At 36.1% G+C, this 14965-nt stretch overlaps 2 protein-coding genes across 4 annotated transcripts; one reads left to right on the top strand and one right to left on the bottom strand.

The window, feature by feature from the left end:
- The first annotated feature begins 4191 nt into the window (after positions 1-4191).
- On the top strand, positions 4192-9592 carry LOC113323170 (origin of replication complex subunit 5). Of its 3 annotated transcripts, none has more exons than XM_026571447.1 (6): positions 4192-4333; positions 5394-5524; positions 6074-7124; positions 7267-7674; positions 8941-9253; positions 9353-9592. In XM_026571447.1, the coding sequence occupies exons 3-6, from the start codon at positions 6190-6192 to the stop codon at positions 9401-9403; spliced, it is 1707 nt and encodes a 568-aa protein (XP_026427232.1). In that variant the 5' UTR covers positions 4192-4333; positions 5394-5524; positions 6074-6189; the 3' UTR covers positions 9404-9592. The 3 variants fall into 3 exon arrangements, with proteins under 3 accessions (XP_026427232.1, XP_026427233.1, XP_026427231.1); XM_026571448.1 differs by having other exon boundaries at positions 6082-7124; positions 9353-9403; XM_026571446.1 differs by having other exon boundaries at positions 4212-4347; positions 9353-9403.
- A 1638-nt stretch (positions 9593-11230) lies between these two features.
- LOC113322520 (gamma-tubulin complex component 3-like) lies at positions 11231-14617 on the bottom strand. The gene is made up of 3 exons (XM_026570617.1): positions 12163-14617; positions 11604-12065; positions 11231-11523 (listed from the first exon to the last, which is right to left on the bottom strand). The coding sequence occupies exons 1-2, from the start codon at positions 14439-14441 to the stop codon at positions 11771-11773; spliced, it is 2574 nt and encodes an 857-aa protein (XP_026426402.1). The 5' UTR covers positions 14442-14617; the 3' UTR covers positions 11231-11523; positions 11604-11770.
- Between the last annotated feature and the right edge of the window lie 348 nt (positions 14618-14965).

Here is a 14965-nt window from a genome sequence, read left to right as displayed (position 1 = left end):
CTTTTTGCTTTCTTTTTTTCTTCGATTCTTTTCTTTTACTTTCTTTTCTTTTCTATTAGTCTTTGTCTGCGAAGAATATTCTTATTTCAGACTGAACTCAAAACCAAAACATGAAAGAAAAAAAGTGAAGGTAAGTATTTAATACAACTCACTGAACAACGGTCATCTAGGGGTTATAACACATTGTTGAGCAGATAATACCTACAAGGTCGGGTCTCCAACTTATACGTAGCATGGGAATAATCATACTAGATTTTCCTCCCATGCTTTCCACGGGCCTAGATATTTTACAGATGAAAATATGTTTTAGTGCCGTTGAATTTTTAGGGACTACGAAACTAAAAAAAAGAAGAAGCAATAAAAATATTCAATTAATTGAATTAAAAATAGGAAATAATAATTCAAAATAATAAAATACAACATGAATATAATTTATTTCAATAGTTTTTTTTCCCGTGCAAAAGTTATTATATCAAAGGCGGGCTTAGATTTATCAACACCAAATTTGTCAACCAAAGCTTATCCTTTTTTTAGTTTTCATTCTTTTAATTTGTATGTTTTTTTCTCCTACAACTCCACATTTTTAATTTATTTTTCATCTTCCAACCTCATTTACAAATACCTCCAGGGCGTATTTCCACTATTAAACATATGTATTGACACATATGTTTGGACTTTAAAACCCTTTAAGAAATCATATTGTTCAACAGTTTAAATAGTATACCTACTAACTTAATTTGTGACCACAACAACCTGCTTCTATATTTTTGCATCCCGAATTTGAGATGATATTATAAATCTTCAATCTTTTAATTGAATATGCTCACATAAATCTTGTATAGAGACCAGGTAATATTGTATACAACTAATTGAATATGCCCACATAATCCTTGTATAGAGAGGGGTTAAATTAAGTCTTCAATCTATTAATATTGTATACAATTCTTAACCTCAACCTTTTGATCTTAATAAAAATTTATAAGTTGGAGTACTTCATTAAAATTTCTAATCATTATATATGGTATATATAGGTGCTGAAGGGATTATAATAACTGGTATACCTGGAATCATAAAGGTTGAAGCTGGAATGCTGATAACGTCTATGTCCAAAGAGATCAGTTTGGCTTGAAAGTACTATGAAAAATAAGTACATCGAGGATTATAGTTGAACCAAAAACAACATGTTATATGTTAAATACATGAATGCCTAGCAAACATATAAATATACGAGTGTACATACTACCTTCATTACTAAGTGTCAACAAAACTTGAATCAAATTAATAAATTTTAACATAAGCCTGAAGTTGTTTCTCGAACTCCTAGTTGCGAGTACTGTCAGGATCAAAACGCCTGCGACTTTTGCCTTTAAAATAAGATAAAAAAAAATTACATAAAGATTGTGTTATTTGAAATCACCTCACTCTAATAATCAAGAGTATCCACAACTCCGAATCAGACTGCAAAGATATAAGAGTAAACACCTTTCATGACCACCAAATGAACACGTTCAAATAACAATTTCCATGAAGCCATAAATACATAATATATCAACCATGAGAGCGAACACCTTCAATGGCACTAAAAATTTCATTCCATAAACTTTTAAGAATACTCAGACGCAATATCTAAAGTTGTCAAATTAAAGTAATATCATGAATTCTTAAATCAAGTCAACATAGATCATACGAAAACAAAAATAATCTCCTTTCTCAAGCAAATACTAATTAAACTCCTCCGAGCTGAATAGATTACCTACAAGAAGATCTGAATTAGGCGAAGATATGTCATCATGATCATGCATAATTCCTATGATTTCTTCAATCATAGAATAGCAAGAGTGACAATAGAGTTCAAATATCCAGTTAATTATGTAGTATCCATGGAGAAAAATTGAATGAAAACAATAAAAAAAATTGATTTTTATACTTTTTTTCTTCGAAGCCCCCTCCTTGTGAATAAAGATTATCCCCTACAATGAATAAACAAAACGTTCAAAAAAGGAATTCAAAAAGAAAAAACAAAAACCATCGAGGGTGCAATCGAAACAGAGAGAGAAAAAATATGTAGAGAAGATTAGGATTTGTTATCACCGGCGATGTAGAAAAGGTTCGTATCGCAAAATAACAAAATGGATCAGTGGTGTTCCCAGATGAAATGTTGGTGGTGTGAAAGAACGAATGATTTCTGTTTGTCTAAATATCGTAGGTGGGGCCAGAAGCTCTAGGAAAAGAGCTTTTTTCAGCTTTTAACCATAGCAAAGGAAATTCACCTAAAATCATATTTCTTAATCAAGAGCATCCCCAACTCCGAATCAGACTCTAAAAATATGAGAGTAAACACCTTTCATGACCACTGGGCCAGACCTGAGTATTTTTTGCCCCAAAGCGAACCTAAATAATGTTTCCCCTTTATCCTAGGATCAACAACTAGCTACATTAGGTTGTTTGTAATATGTTTCAATTGTTTTCCATCCTTTAAAGCCAACATACTAATTAACATTTTAATCACCGATGATCTATTATCTTTTATTGTCTAGGAATATTGTATTCAAAATGGGAAGCACAACTGCACAAGTATAGTGTCCGGTATTCATATAGGATGGTGCAGAAAGAACTCAAAAGTCCAAAGCGCATAAAAGTAGTTTGTAATCCCATGTCGTTTTTTAGTCTTGAAGTACTTGCAATATATTGCGTGTTTCTGGCGCAGGAATTCAGGTAAGGTTTGAATGTTAGATCTTATCAATTCAGTTGGAAGGTTATGGAATGAAAACAAAACTAACAGTACATTAGATTAAACTAAAAACCCTAAACAATGGTTTAAATATAGTAACTTAGATAGAGAGGTTACACACTTGTTTTATCTTCTTGTTTTCTGATAAAAAAAAAACTTAGATAGAGAGAAATCAAATATGTATTTCAAATCATTCTGAAATCCTAACAAGTAACAACACAAACTGAGGTCGATTTTCAATCGGTTGGAAAGTTAGTTCGTCAATCTTATCCTAATTCTTTTCTCAGTTAACAGCTAAATACTATATAATACTCCTATTTTACTGCCCTCTAAGCTTGTTGCCCCAAAGTGGAGCTTTCCCTTCTTCCCCTCCCGGCCCGACCCTAATGACCACCAAATACTGCAAAATAAACGACAATGAACACGTTCAAATAACAATTTCCATGAGGCCATAAATACATAATATATCAACCATGAGAGTGAATAGCACTAAAAATTTCATTCCAGAAACCTTTAAAAATATGCAGATGCAATATCTAAAGGTGTCAAGTTAAAGTGATATCGTGATTTCTTAAATCAAGTCAATATAGATCCTACGAAAACAAAGTTAAGCTCCCTTCTCAAGCAAATACTAATTAAACCCCTACGAGCTGAACAGATTTGCCTACAGGAATATTTGAATTAGGGGAAGAGATGTCATCGGGATCATACGTAATTCCTCTGATTTCTTCAATCATAGAATAGCAAGAGTGACAATAGAGTTCAAATATCCAGTTAATTCCGTAGTATTCATGGAGAAAAACTGAATGAAATCAATAAAAAATAATTGTTTTTTATACCTTTTTTTCAAAGCTCCCTTGTGATTAAGCATTAACCCTACAATGAATAAACAAAACGATCAAAAAAGGAATTAAAAAAAAAACATAAACCACCGAGGGTGCAATCGAAACAGAAAGAAAAAAGATATGAAAAGAAGATTAGAATTTGTTATCACCGGTGGTGTGGAAAAGGTTCGTATTGTAAAATAAAAAAATAGATTCGGTGGTGTTTCCAGACGAAATGTTGGTGGTGTAAAAAAACAAATGATTCCTATTAATCTATAAATCGTAACTTGGGCCTCGTCTGGATGCATCAAATAGGTGGAAAAATATAGGAAATATAGAGCACCAAACTTGAAAATATAGGAAACATAGAGCACCAAACTTTTGACCACCTTGCATCATTTGTACTTCAGTTTGATACAAATAGTCTGATTAAAACTTTCAAATCGTTTTGAGTTTGTACAATCAGAAGAAATTTGAAGTTTCCATGCCATAGAGTTCTATATCGGGTGTAGCCTTGTAGGTTACCCATACCATATGCCATACGGACCATAACTCAGACCTACAGATATTTCCACCATGTTTTCCCCCTTAGCTCCCACCCATTATTTCCACCCACCATCATTTTCCCTTTCAGATTTAATATTCGAATTCGTTTCCTTTGCTCGAAACTTTCGCATACTAGGTATTTCTTCTTCTAAAGTTCACCAGTAACACAAAATTAGGTCAGAAACTTATAATGCTTGAATAAAGCTATGATGGTTATCTTAGGAAGTACAAGGTGAGCTTGAAAAGGTGATGATTTTATTAGTCTCAGTTATGGATTTTATTCGTCTGCTTTTGTTTGGTTGGAGGTTTTTATGTTCATTTAATAACTTTCCGTCTGCATCATCTTGTTTCTTCTCTGCTTACAAAGTTGTATTTTTTTTAATACCCACTGCGGCATTGAATATGGATCAGTCTACCTTGAGTTTTTTTAGTACTTTCTTCTTTGTTAATCATCAAGCTCAGGATAGGTTGGACTCAAATGATTCTTATAATGGCTAATTTTATGTTGTTTTTGAACATGGATAACAAATGCAGTCAACCTGTTTGATAAAACGTGTAAACCAAAAGTTCCTCTGTGATGTCGAAACTCAATAGACATTATTCTTTCAGAAACAATTGAAAACCAATCATTATCATCACTCTGTGATGACAAAGAGTGATGTTTACAGGTTCAAAACTTCAGTCGGTGCCCCCACCGTGGAAGCAATTAACTAGTATTAATGATTTATGTCTCCGAAACATTCCACTGGAAATGTGGTGGATTTGCAGGGGTGTGGCATTTTCATCAGACCATTTCTTTGTCGGTCCCCATCGGCAAACGGTCATCTAATACAATCAGTCTGCTTATAAGCTTTATAATTAGTGTGCTTACAAGCTTTACAATGGTTAGCTTCATCCGTGCATAGTATAAGTTTGCAAGTACATTTTCATTATCTTTTCTAGAATTCCAATCCTATTACCAAAAATTGTCTTTAGTTTTTTGTGATGCAAGTATTTAGTAGGTTCCCAGTTACTGACCCTTTTGGATTTTGAGTAGTTAACGCAGTTCAAAAGTTTCGAAGTATTCTAAAATTATTCTGCTTAGGATGAAATTCAGGAAGGAGCTGTGATAAAAATGAATGATGTTTTTTGTGCATAGCACCTGCCTGCAGTCTGCTAACAAAATTGAATCTTCTTATTTGTGACTAAGTCAAGAAACACTACTGTCTTGCTGTGGAAACTATTTACATTATCTTTATAAATCATCGATGTTAGCTCTTTGAAAAGGATTTCTTTTTCAATTGTCTCTACAGAGAGGGATTTACTGGACCAGCGCTACTAGCTACAATGATGATGGTGGCAACATTATTTTACCTCAAATTGTGAAACGTTCATCACTGGTTAATTATTTATCATACCAATAGCAATAACCACAAAAGAACAGGTAAATATCCAAAATACTATTTCAACACATTCATCACTGGTTACTTTCTTACTTAGACAAAAATATGGTGTTATCGGTTCTAGGTTTGCTATTGTGAATAATGAATGATTAATTGATTTGTTGCTCTGGTTTATATGATTTACCAAAATGTCATTTATTCTGTTATTCACCATTACTTGATCAAAAACAACTTCGTATTATCATCTCTGTCAAAACAATTTTCACTCAAGTTTACTTTTTCTCTGATAAAATTGTTATTTCTTTGGTTTTAGGGTCTTATTTTTGTAGTGTGCTCCTTTGCATTTCAAACTTTCAATTTCCTTGATCGAACTCTTATTTGGGTAGTCATTTTTTGTTTGGAGAAAAAAAGATGCTTTATTTTAATATACATATAAAAGCTGGTGTGTGTGTATGTGGAAAAGTTGAGCATTGAGATAACTATTGTTTTAAAATCGGTGACTGATACTTGTTTACTTTATTCTTCCATGTTATCTTTGCAAGGTCGGTAGATTCGTTTTTCCTCTCAATCATTTTGTCTATCTTTGCAAGGTTGGCAGGAAATGTACAGCTTGGTCTGGCCCAAGTTAGGGGAGATAAAAGGCTTTCGGTTTACAAGCTTGCTGTATTAGAATCTGCGATTCAGAACAAAATTAGAGGTTTTGTGCATGACACCAATTGATACTCCTTCTGAAGAGATGGTCAAAGAAGAATCACCAAGAGTCACCAAAAGAGCAACTAGATCTTCTTTAAATACTCCCCAAAGCCCGCTTTTGGAAGAGATGAGGAAAGAAGAAACACCACAAAGTAGCAAAAGAACTACTAGATCTTCAGCTTTAAAATCTTGTTCAAGTAGAATTCGTGAAACCCAAAAGAAGATAGACTTCCGTTCTCCATCATTGCTCAAAGATCTTGTATATAGAGAACCTATTAGTTTGGATGCTTTATGTTCTAGTTTTCCTGGTAGACGAGTTCAGATTCTTGAGCTCTTGCAATTGTTGGGTCCCGTGAATTCTCCCTTACTTCCTCTTTTCATATATGGTGGAGCATCAACTGGCAAAACCAGTGTCATTCTTCAAATCTTTAGGCATCTCAAGCACCCTTTCATTTATTCAAGCTGTCGTACTTGTTACAGCCCACGAATTTTGTTCGAAACTGTATTGAATCAGTTGCCGCACAGGAGGAATTCCGGCAGTGTTAAGCGTTGTGAAAAACCTGCAGATTTTGTTAATCTTCTTCAGGATGGGATTTCTGAGTTCATAAACAATCTCAAAGGAAATTCAAGCAAATTGGATTCAGAGGAACTGAAAGAACAAGGCAGCACAGGGACGATGATCTATTTTATATTTGATAATATGGAACTTGTTCGCAGATGGCCCAAATATTTGGAAATAACTTCTATGCTGTTTAAGCTATATGAGATACTGAAAATGCCAGAAGTAGGTTTTATTTTTATCAGCAATTCCTCACTTGATATGTATCATGTGAACACTGGTTTTGCTGAACCTATGCCGGTTCTTTTCCCTGATTATAGAGAAGAAGACCTTCGCAAGATCTTTCTGCGAAACCAGCCAAATCAGAAGCTATACTCATCCTTTCTTGAGTAAGTATCGAAGTTTTATTTTAACAGTTGGACTAATATAATAGTTTCGTAGCAGGTTCTTTTGAAACACAGTAGGTTTTTTCTTTCTATAATTTACTTCTGATCTATTCAGCTAATAACATCTATTTTTCTTGTCATACAGTGTTGTATTTAATTCTTTTTATCGAATGACTAAACGGGTGGATGAATTATCTATTGCTTTTGCACCCTTATTTCAAAAATATTGCGAACTATTTAGCGATAAAAAGGGGTCAGTACCCACTGAAGATAAGAAAAGAAGCTTGTTCAACAGATTTGGAGAGCACATAGCCCCAGCTCTTAATGAGATATTCAAGGTCCCGGCTCATCCAAATTCTTTTAAAATTGAAGCAATCAAAGGGAAAGTCAAGAGAAGGGATGTCGAGGTTACCGATGATATAGAGTTCCACATGCCTATTTCAGCGAAGTATCTTCTTATTTCCGCATTCATTGCTTCAAGAAATCCAGCTACTCTTGACGCAGCACTCTTTGATTCAACTGGAGGTGGTGACAACCGGAAGCGCAAGAGAAAGTAAGATTTTCCTTCCTAATAAATAATATGGATTTTACGTTTAGCCTTTATTTGATATCCGGTGTAGATGCCGGATGGGAATATGCAGTTATTAACTTATTATCTAACATGATCAATGTTGACCTTTTCTACACTATGGTTGGATTCAGCTTCAGAAGGTGTTTTTGAGTTCGTGAAATCAAAAGGTTTTGTACGTAACATTTTTCAAACGACTTGTAGTATTTTTATTTAGGTCACTATTTGCGAGTAAGATTCTTTAGCTAGGAATAAATGTCTCGGTGTTTTAGGATTGGAATTATGGAAACTGAAAGACAGTTTGGGTTAATGATTGAATTGTATAAACTTCTGAACCATAGGCAAATACATAATCATAAGATTCATAACCAATTATGCTTTTCTTCATTTTACCTGAATTACGGAATTAGTGATGAAAAGAATTGTTTGAGAAGCTGAATCAATATTTTGAATTGATAATGTTATCTGATGAATGATGTTTAAGACATCCTAAAAGCACAAAAGTAAATTGATTCATTGGAAAAACTACTCAAATACTACAACCCTTGTTTGAATCGAAATGTCTGTTATTTTTCCTACAATTAATGGTAAATCATAAGTTATGTTATGTGACTCCACGAAAATCTAGGTTGCTTATTCATAAGAGAAGAGAAAAAGGAGCTCATTTGTGTTCATGGTGAAAGAGAAAAAAAGAGTTAATGATAGGCAATAGAAGACTATACTCCATTTCTTTTTCTCTTTCATCATACTTTTTCTTATCAGATAAAGAGGGTTGATTTGTAACCAAGTGAAGGATGTTGTTTGTGAAAAGGCCAGAGTGGAAATTGCTGTTGTCATATATTAACTCCCATTTGTTATGACCTAAGGAACTAAGTATACAAATAATCGTGGTACACTAATCTAATGTTGATTCACTTGTAGGTAATGGTACCTTTTTCTTTTTCCAATCTAAATTATAAGCTGATGGTGCTAAATAGACGCATGTATTTGAACTTTGATATATGAACAGCTTTGGACTTAACTAGGAATAAAAATCAATCTAATCTATTTTCCTCCTTTTCAGGAAATATAATTATGTTTGATTTTTTTTGCCATACAAACTTACTGACTCTGCTTTTGTAAGAAGCACCCCCAGAAGTTCATCTATATCCGAAAATTAATTGGTGAAGAGTTCATGTCCTAGTTGTTCATGAAAGTAGCTGTTCTTACTAATGTAAATTTATCTTTTCTCTTCTTTTTGTATTAATTTAGGATGTCTGAGACGTCCAAGGAGAAAAAAGAACTTGCAGAACAAGAATTGATTATGAAGGGACCTGGAACTTTTCCGTTGGAAAGATTATTAGCTATATTCCAGTGTATTTCCTCAGTAGCAGAATTTTCGCTCGAGAACGAGCAGCAACTCGAAGATGAAATTGTATCTGGTGGGGATACTGGGATCATGTCTGATGTTTTATTGCAGTTATCCACTCTGTGCAACGCTAATTATATTAGCAAAGGCGGAAGTTGTCCGTTGGAGGGCTCAACTAGGTATCGGTCTACTATTAGTGAAGAAATGACTGTGAAGGTAAGTTGTCAACGACCCTAATTTCCATTCTAAGTACTCATTCGCTCTCGGGTTCAGAATGTAGTTTTAAAATAAACTACTTTGATATTTTGTTTATAGGTTGCAAGAAGTGTGAATTTCCCGCTATCGAAGTACCTATATAGAAGATAACAGCGCTGGTTCAAGGGACCAGGAACATTTTCAAATATCGACGGTCTCAGAGATGTATTTGCTAAAGAATCAAAATCGAACCTTAACAAAATACTGTTAGCCAATTCATGTTTAACGACTAAAATTTCTAAGCTATTCTTGTTTATCTTGTATACATGTTTATTTAGCCATCCAAACGTTGTTAGTTTACTTGTGCGTGATCATGCATACCATAATATGGTAACCGGTGGGTAAAAATAATGTGAACTGAGATAAATTATGCACTGCTCGCATTTTGGACGGGTGTCATGTCTACTGCTAACTCAGCCTGGTAGCAAAGCTGATTGCGGAATACCTGTAGGCAAATTCAAGTAACTAGTCACTACTGAGGTGCTGGCCTTCTTTTGATGCAGGCTTTAGCTTTAAGTGGGTGGTTTCGAACAAACAGGTAACTCATGGCCTCTCAATGGATCTGGAAGGAGAATATGATCATAAAAGCTTTGCCAGCATATCCATGTATTGGTTATCTGGTTACCGAGAAATTGGAGCACTTGGGCTTCATTTCAAGCTAGAATATTTGGATCAGAGCAAGTGGTTTGGAGGAACTCCATTCCTAAGTTGGTGCCACATTTGATCCTTTGATTGAAGCTTAAAAGGGCTACTTTGTATTAATTCTCCATTTTTCTTCGAAAGCAGGATGTGACTTCCCATGACCCGTCCCCACAGAGGGCGATCAAACCCATACATATAGTCTAGCAACGAGATGTAGTGGGACGGACTAAAGAGCAAAATCCTGACTATAATCAAATCCTGGACTATATTTGGTCTGGGACCAAGATCAAACCCAAATATAGTCGATCGAACTTAAAGTGTATGCTTTTAAAGTGTACGCTTGTTAACGCACGAACGTATAATGTACGTTTCATGATAGTCCCCGTTCCATGAGTTGTTGTGTATGGATCACATTATATCTTCTCCTGGCTACCTATCAGGCGTACATTATATGCCCGCATCACATATGGGCTCACATTATATGTTCGCTCGATCATATATAGTCCACTACCGTAGCGTCACAACACGGACTAAACCCAAAATTTGGTCTTTTTTATGCTCTTTAGTCTTTGGTTTTGATCGCACCACTGCAGTTGCTCTAAGAGCCGTTGGATGTCATAGGGGATGGTGAATTCCCGATGTACCACTATCGTGCCCAGCACCAGCAGGAAGTCATTACTCGGTTTGGATTTCAATCTGTGTTCTAAACTTCCTGGAACACACTTTGAGGGGTTTAGAGACTACTAAGGAGCCGCAAGACTTGTCATCTTCAAAGTTTTCATTGATTTTGCTAGCCGCAAGACTTGTCATCTTCAAAGTTTTTATTGATTTTGCTTGGATAGGAAGACCATCAGACTAGCTCTTGTAAACCTTTTGGCTTCTTTTCAAACCAGAATCTATGGTGTTACCATATGAACTAATTTCTGACCCCTTTGAATGTCTAGATTCGCTGTTTCTATGCCCGTTTTTATCCGTTCTTGTTGTGTGCAGTTAGTTCCATGTGAGGTTTAAATCCTTTACTTTATGGATCAAAAAGAACGAAAACTAAAGCTAAAGCGTAAAATTCCATGCACAATTCAAGGTTAAATTACTATGAAAACCTATCAAATTCCCAAGACTATACTAACAGCACTATTCTCAGTAGTGTAACTATATTTGATCGAGATTCCAGGCCATGTATCACTATTTATTAAAAAGAAGTTTCTGCAGTAGAAAGGGTAATTTCCTTTTGCTCGAGGATTGAACTTTGAAATGAAAGAAGCATATAAAACAAGACAAACACAATCACGCGGCTTCTCCACAGAAAATGTAACACTTTCCTTATCAATTAATTGATTGATGAACACAAATATAACACTGATGCACAAATCAGGTCAAGAAACTTGGAAACACCACAAGGCAACACAAACTCATCACTAGAAACATCAGATACAAATCGTGTACATTAGTATTCACTAACAACCTGAGTTGATCATAAGAAATACTTCGAATTTAACCATACAATTAACAATTTGACTTCACAATACAAATACCTTAGTTTTTCAACATTGAACATGCCCACACTAACTCGTCAGAAAGGTCAACATCATCTGCAGGAAAAGAAGGATAAATAAGTCCACTTCCACAACTTAGGAGATAAAAAGAAGTACAAGGACAGTTGGAAATGTACCAGTTTCCATTGCATGCAATGAAAAAATTACTGGTTGGTCGCTGCAGGCCCGCAGCATATGTTGAGTCACAAGTGACATAACAAATGGTGGGGACCCTCTTTGCAACTCCACGCCTTGTTCTGCTGAAAGAATTAACCACAATCATTCTTTGACCAGACCAGTATATTTATGTACTGACACGAAGGCGACTATAAAACTCAGTGAAGTCTAGTCGGAACAAGAGGAATTTCAAATCCACATGTTGCTGCATAGGCAATTGACTGATAAAGCCTTCAAGAGTTGACGAGTACTCATTAGCAATTCTATCCAACTCATGTCCCATGTTCCGAAGAAATTCTCCAGCGCGCTGTGTTAGGGCTTTCCTACCCCCGCCAGCCCAAGACCCGAACTCTGTTGCCTCTTTAGTTGATCTAGGCTTTGACTTGTTTTTGCCTCGAATAGATAAAGATGACTCCATTGTCCTGCATTTAGGATATGAAAAAATTAATAAGTTCTTTGTGCAGTATCTTTACAGATGAAAAAAAAGTAACCGAACCAAAAATGCTGTGAGAGTTCTACCTGGCCTGCAACTCGTAGATCCCTTCATATAACCGGTCAGCATGACTTCTGAATCGTAATATGAGGTCTAACAAGACAAAAAGTGTCTTACATAGGGTCTGAGATCGTTCGCCGAGAAGAGACTTCTCCACAATCGAATGGAGGTATTTTTCATGTGCTGCGAGCAGGTCATCCAAATCTTCTCCAGCCTCCATTTCTTCAACAAAAAGAGACCATGATACTTCCAAGACTTCAAACATTATGTAATATTGCAAGTTAGAAACAAAGTGGTTCATCTCATCCCAAATAACTTGGCATCGCCTTAATGTTGAATCAAATTGTGACTTAACTGGGCATTCCTTCTTTGTTAAAAAGTGAGAACTGATACAATTAGGCTTCATTGTCTTCCAGCTTCCAATTAAGGCATGTTCAACACGCCTAAGCTTCCAGAGAAAATTAAAAATTTTAAGATACCTTGCCATCACAGACTCCGAAAACACGGTATTTAGGGGAACCCGCGCATCGTATTCCAACGAGAATACATCCCAACCCCTATCTCCAGTGCCATGTTGCATCATCTTGACCCTCAACCTATCCAATATATCAGGATCGTCATACTGTGCATTTGAAGATCGGATAGCACTTTCCAGTAAGCCAGCTAGTTTAAATGAGCTAATGGTGTTCGCAGGCTCTGAGAGCTCTGGTCCCACAATATCCATCAGATACTGAACGAAATCACCCTGACCTAGAAGCAAATATCGCTTAATTGCCATACAGTGATCCTTGAACTTAAATCTGTTGTATATAACGTCCATAAGATGCTTATCTATTCTCTTCGCTGCTTCAGTGACCAGAGCTTCAAGTGCATCAGTCTCCCCATAGACAAGTCCTCCTCTTCTAGTTGTGGTTCCAACCGCAGCAGCAGCTTCTGATGCAGCATCAGCCCATCCTTGATCCTCGCAGCACACTCTCAGAAAATTTATCGACTTCCCCGTCCGTAAAATGCGCTGAGCAAGAGATGGTGAGATAAATGACGGGAGCATCACTGAATGCAGCCGGTATCCTTCTACCCATAGTGACTCAGCCTTTACTGGTTGTCCTAGAACAAAAAACTCCGAAAAAATATCATCCAATTCGCCTTCCAAAACCCAACTTCTAACCATCTCAAAAAGTGGAGAACACACGCGGCGGAGAAGCCGTCTCATGAACTCCTGCACTAAAGGGTCTCCATGTTGTGCGTGCATATGGATAGCCCCAGCCATTGCCCCACCTTTCAAAGCCTTGAAACTGTCGACAAGAACAGCCATTAACCTCATTTTCACCATTGGCTCAGCAAACCATACCAACAATCTCCTCAAGGATAGATAACTTCCCGAATTTGTCGATTCAGAAACCATAGGAATTGGATTCACAGACTGGACTTCAAGCACAGCCAATAACTTGTAATACTCTGAGAGCTCATCTTGCAATGCAGCACAGAATGCTTGCCCTACTGTGCCAACATCTTCAGAGGGGGACCTATCCATACTTTCAGAGACGTAAGCCTTAACCTTCTTAAATAGCCATCCCAACTCACAAAGCTTGTGGACCATAATTCTCATCGATTTGGGCACTTTAATCGAATCTAACAATACATACCCATCCAAATTCTTATCAAACTTGACATATTTACCATCAATTCCTTGGGACACATACAACACATCCCTAACTAAACACCCCTCCACAATCTCGCTTTCTTCCTTCAACAAATTTGCAAAATCACGTAAAGCAATGTCCCTAATATTCTCAGGATCTTTCGAAATTAACAAAACACCACCATTACCATTACCAATCCTACTATTATCCAGGGTCTTTCTAGAATTACACGAAGATTCATAAACTAAGACAGGTAGACCACCAGAAACAGTAGAAGCAAAGAACCCAGAAGAAACCCTAGAATCAGATTTCTTGTCTTTCCTTCTATCTTCAGAAATAACTTTCAAAAGGTAAAGTACAGACCATTTATTTTGAATACAACCAGAACCGGATTTGGATGAGAACTTAGTATAAAGATCTGCAAAAGTTAGGGCATCGGAAGATTTACCTTCATTAACAAGATGACGCTTAATAGATTCAGCCATAGAAGCTTCGTCAATAGAGATTGATGGCGTCATTCTACTACCTAATATTCTCATAGCATATTTTAGTGTTTTTCCTGATTCGATTGTTGATTCTTCTTCTGGTGATGAGGAGTTAGAAACTAACCTAAGAACTAATTCTTTAACCAGATCTAAAACCCTTTTTTGTTCTTCTTCTTCCATTGCTGAGGATTTTGTTTAGAGAGATGGAGAGGAAATGATAGTGGCGAGTGACAGTGGTGATACCTGTAACTGAAAGGAGTATGGGAGTGAGAGAGAGAATCCAATTTTCAGGGGTTTTTGCTCAAGTTTGGAGGGTTTTTGGAGTGGGCGCGGAAGGACGGCTTTTTCAAAAAGAGAATAATGTAAACAACAATGAAAAGCACAGTGTGGCCGGCAATGTTGGAGATGAGTAGGTTAGTAAGTCGCGATCTACTCAGGCCCACTGTGACTGGGGGTAACATTTCAAAAAGGAAAATCGGTAACAAAATTTGGTTGGAAGTTTTATTTCTGGCAATGACATATTTAGAAGAAGACTTACAGGGTTAATCAAATGTGATTTCCGATCACTTTCAGATAGTTTTCGGATCTACTGTTAATCGGTAGAGATTTTTGGAGAGTCTCCTAATGTCTTTTGTTATTGGTTAGAGATTTTTTTCAAGTCATTTGAATTTTCCAAAACTCCATGTTATATGATTAGGATTTCA

Source organism: Papaver somniferum, chromosome 11 (assembly GCF_003573695.1).
Source record: "Papaver somniferum cultivar HN1 chromosome 11, ASM357369v1, whole genome shotgun sequence".
Taxonomy (NCBI): domain Eukaryota; kingdom Viridiplantae; phylum Streptophyta; class Magnoliopsida; order Ranunculales; family Papaveraceae; genus Papaver; species Papaver somniferum.
This window is presented reverse-complemented; position numbering and strand designations above follow the sequence as displayed.

Excerpts from the sequence above, each read along its gene's own strand:
- LOC113323170 (XM_026571447.1), top strand. The coding sequence starts at position 6,190 with ATGACACCAATTGATACTCCTTCTGAAGAGATGGTCAAAGAAGAATCA. Across the intron at positions 7,125-7,266 it reads CTATACTCATCCTTTCTTGA|TGTTGTATTTAATTCTTTTT; the intron begins GTAAGTATCGAA and ends CTTGTCATACAG. Across the intron at positions 7,675-8,940 it reads AACCGGAAGCGCAAGAGAAA|GATGTCTGAGACGTCCAAGG; the intron begins GTAAGATTTTCC and ends GTATTAATTTAG.
- LOC113322520 (XM_026570617.1), bottom strand. The coding sequence starts at position 14,441 with ATGGAAGAAGAAGAACAAAAAAGGGTTTTAGATCTGGTTAAAGAATTA. Across the intron at positions 12,066-12,162 it reads ATCTACGAGTTGCAGGCCAG|GACAATGGAGTCATCTTTAT; the intron begins GTAGAACTCTCA and ends TCCTAAATGCAG.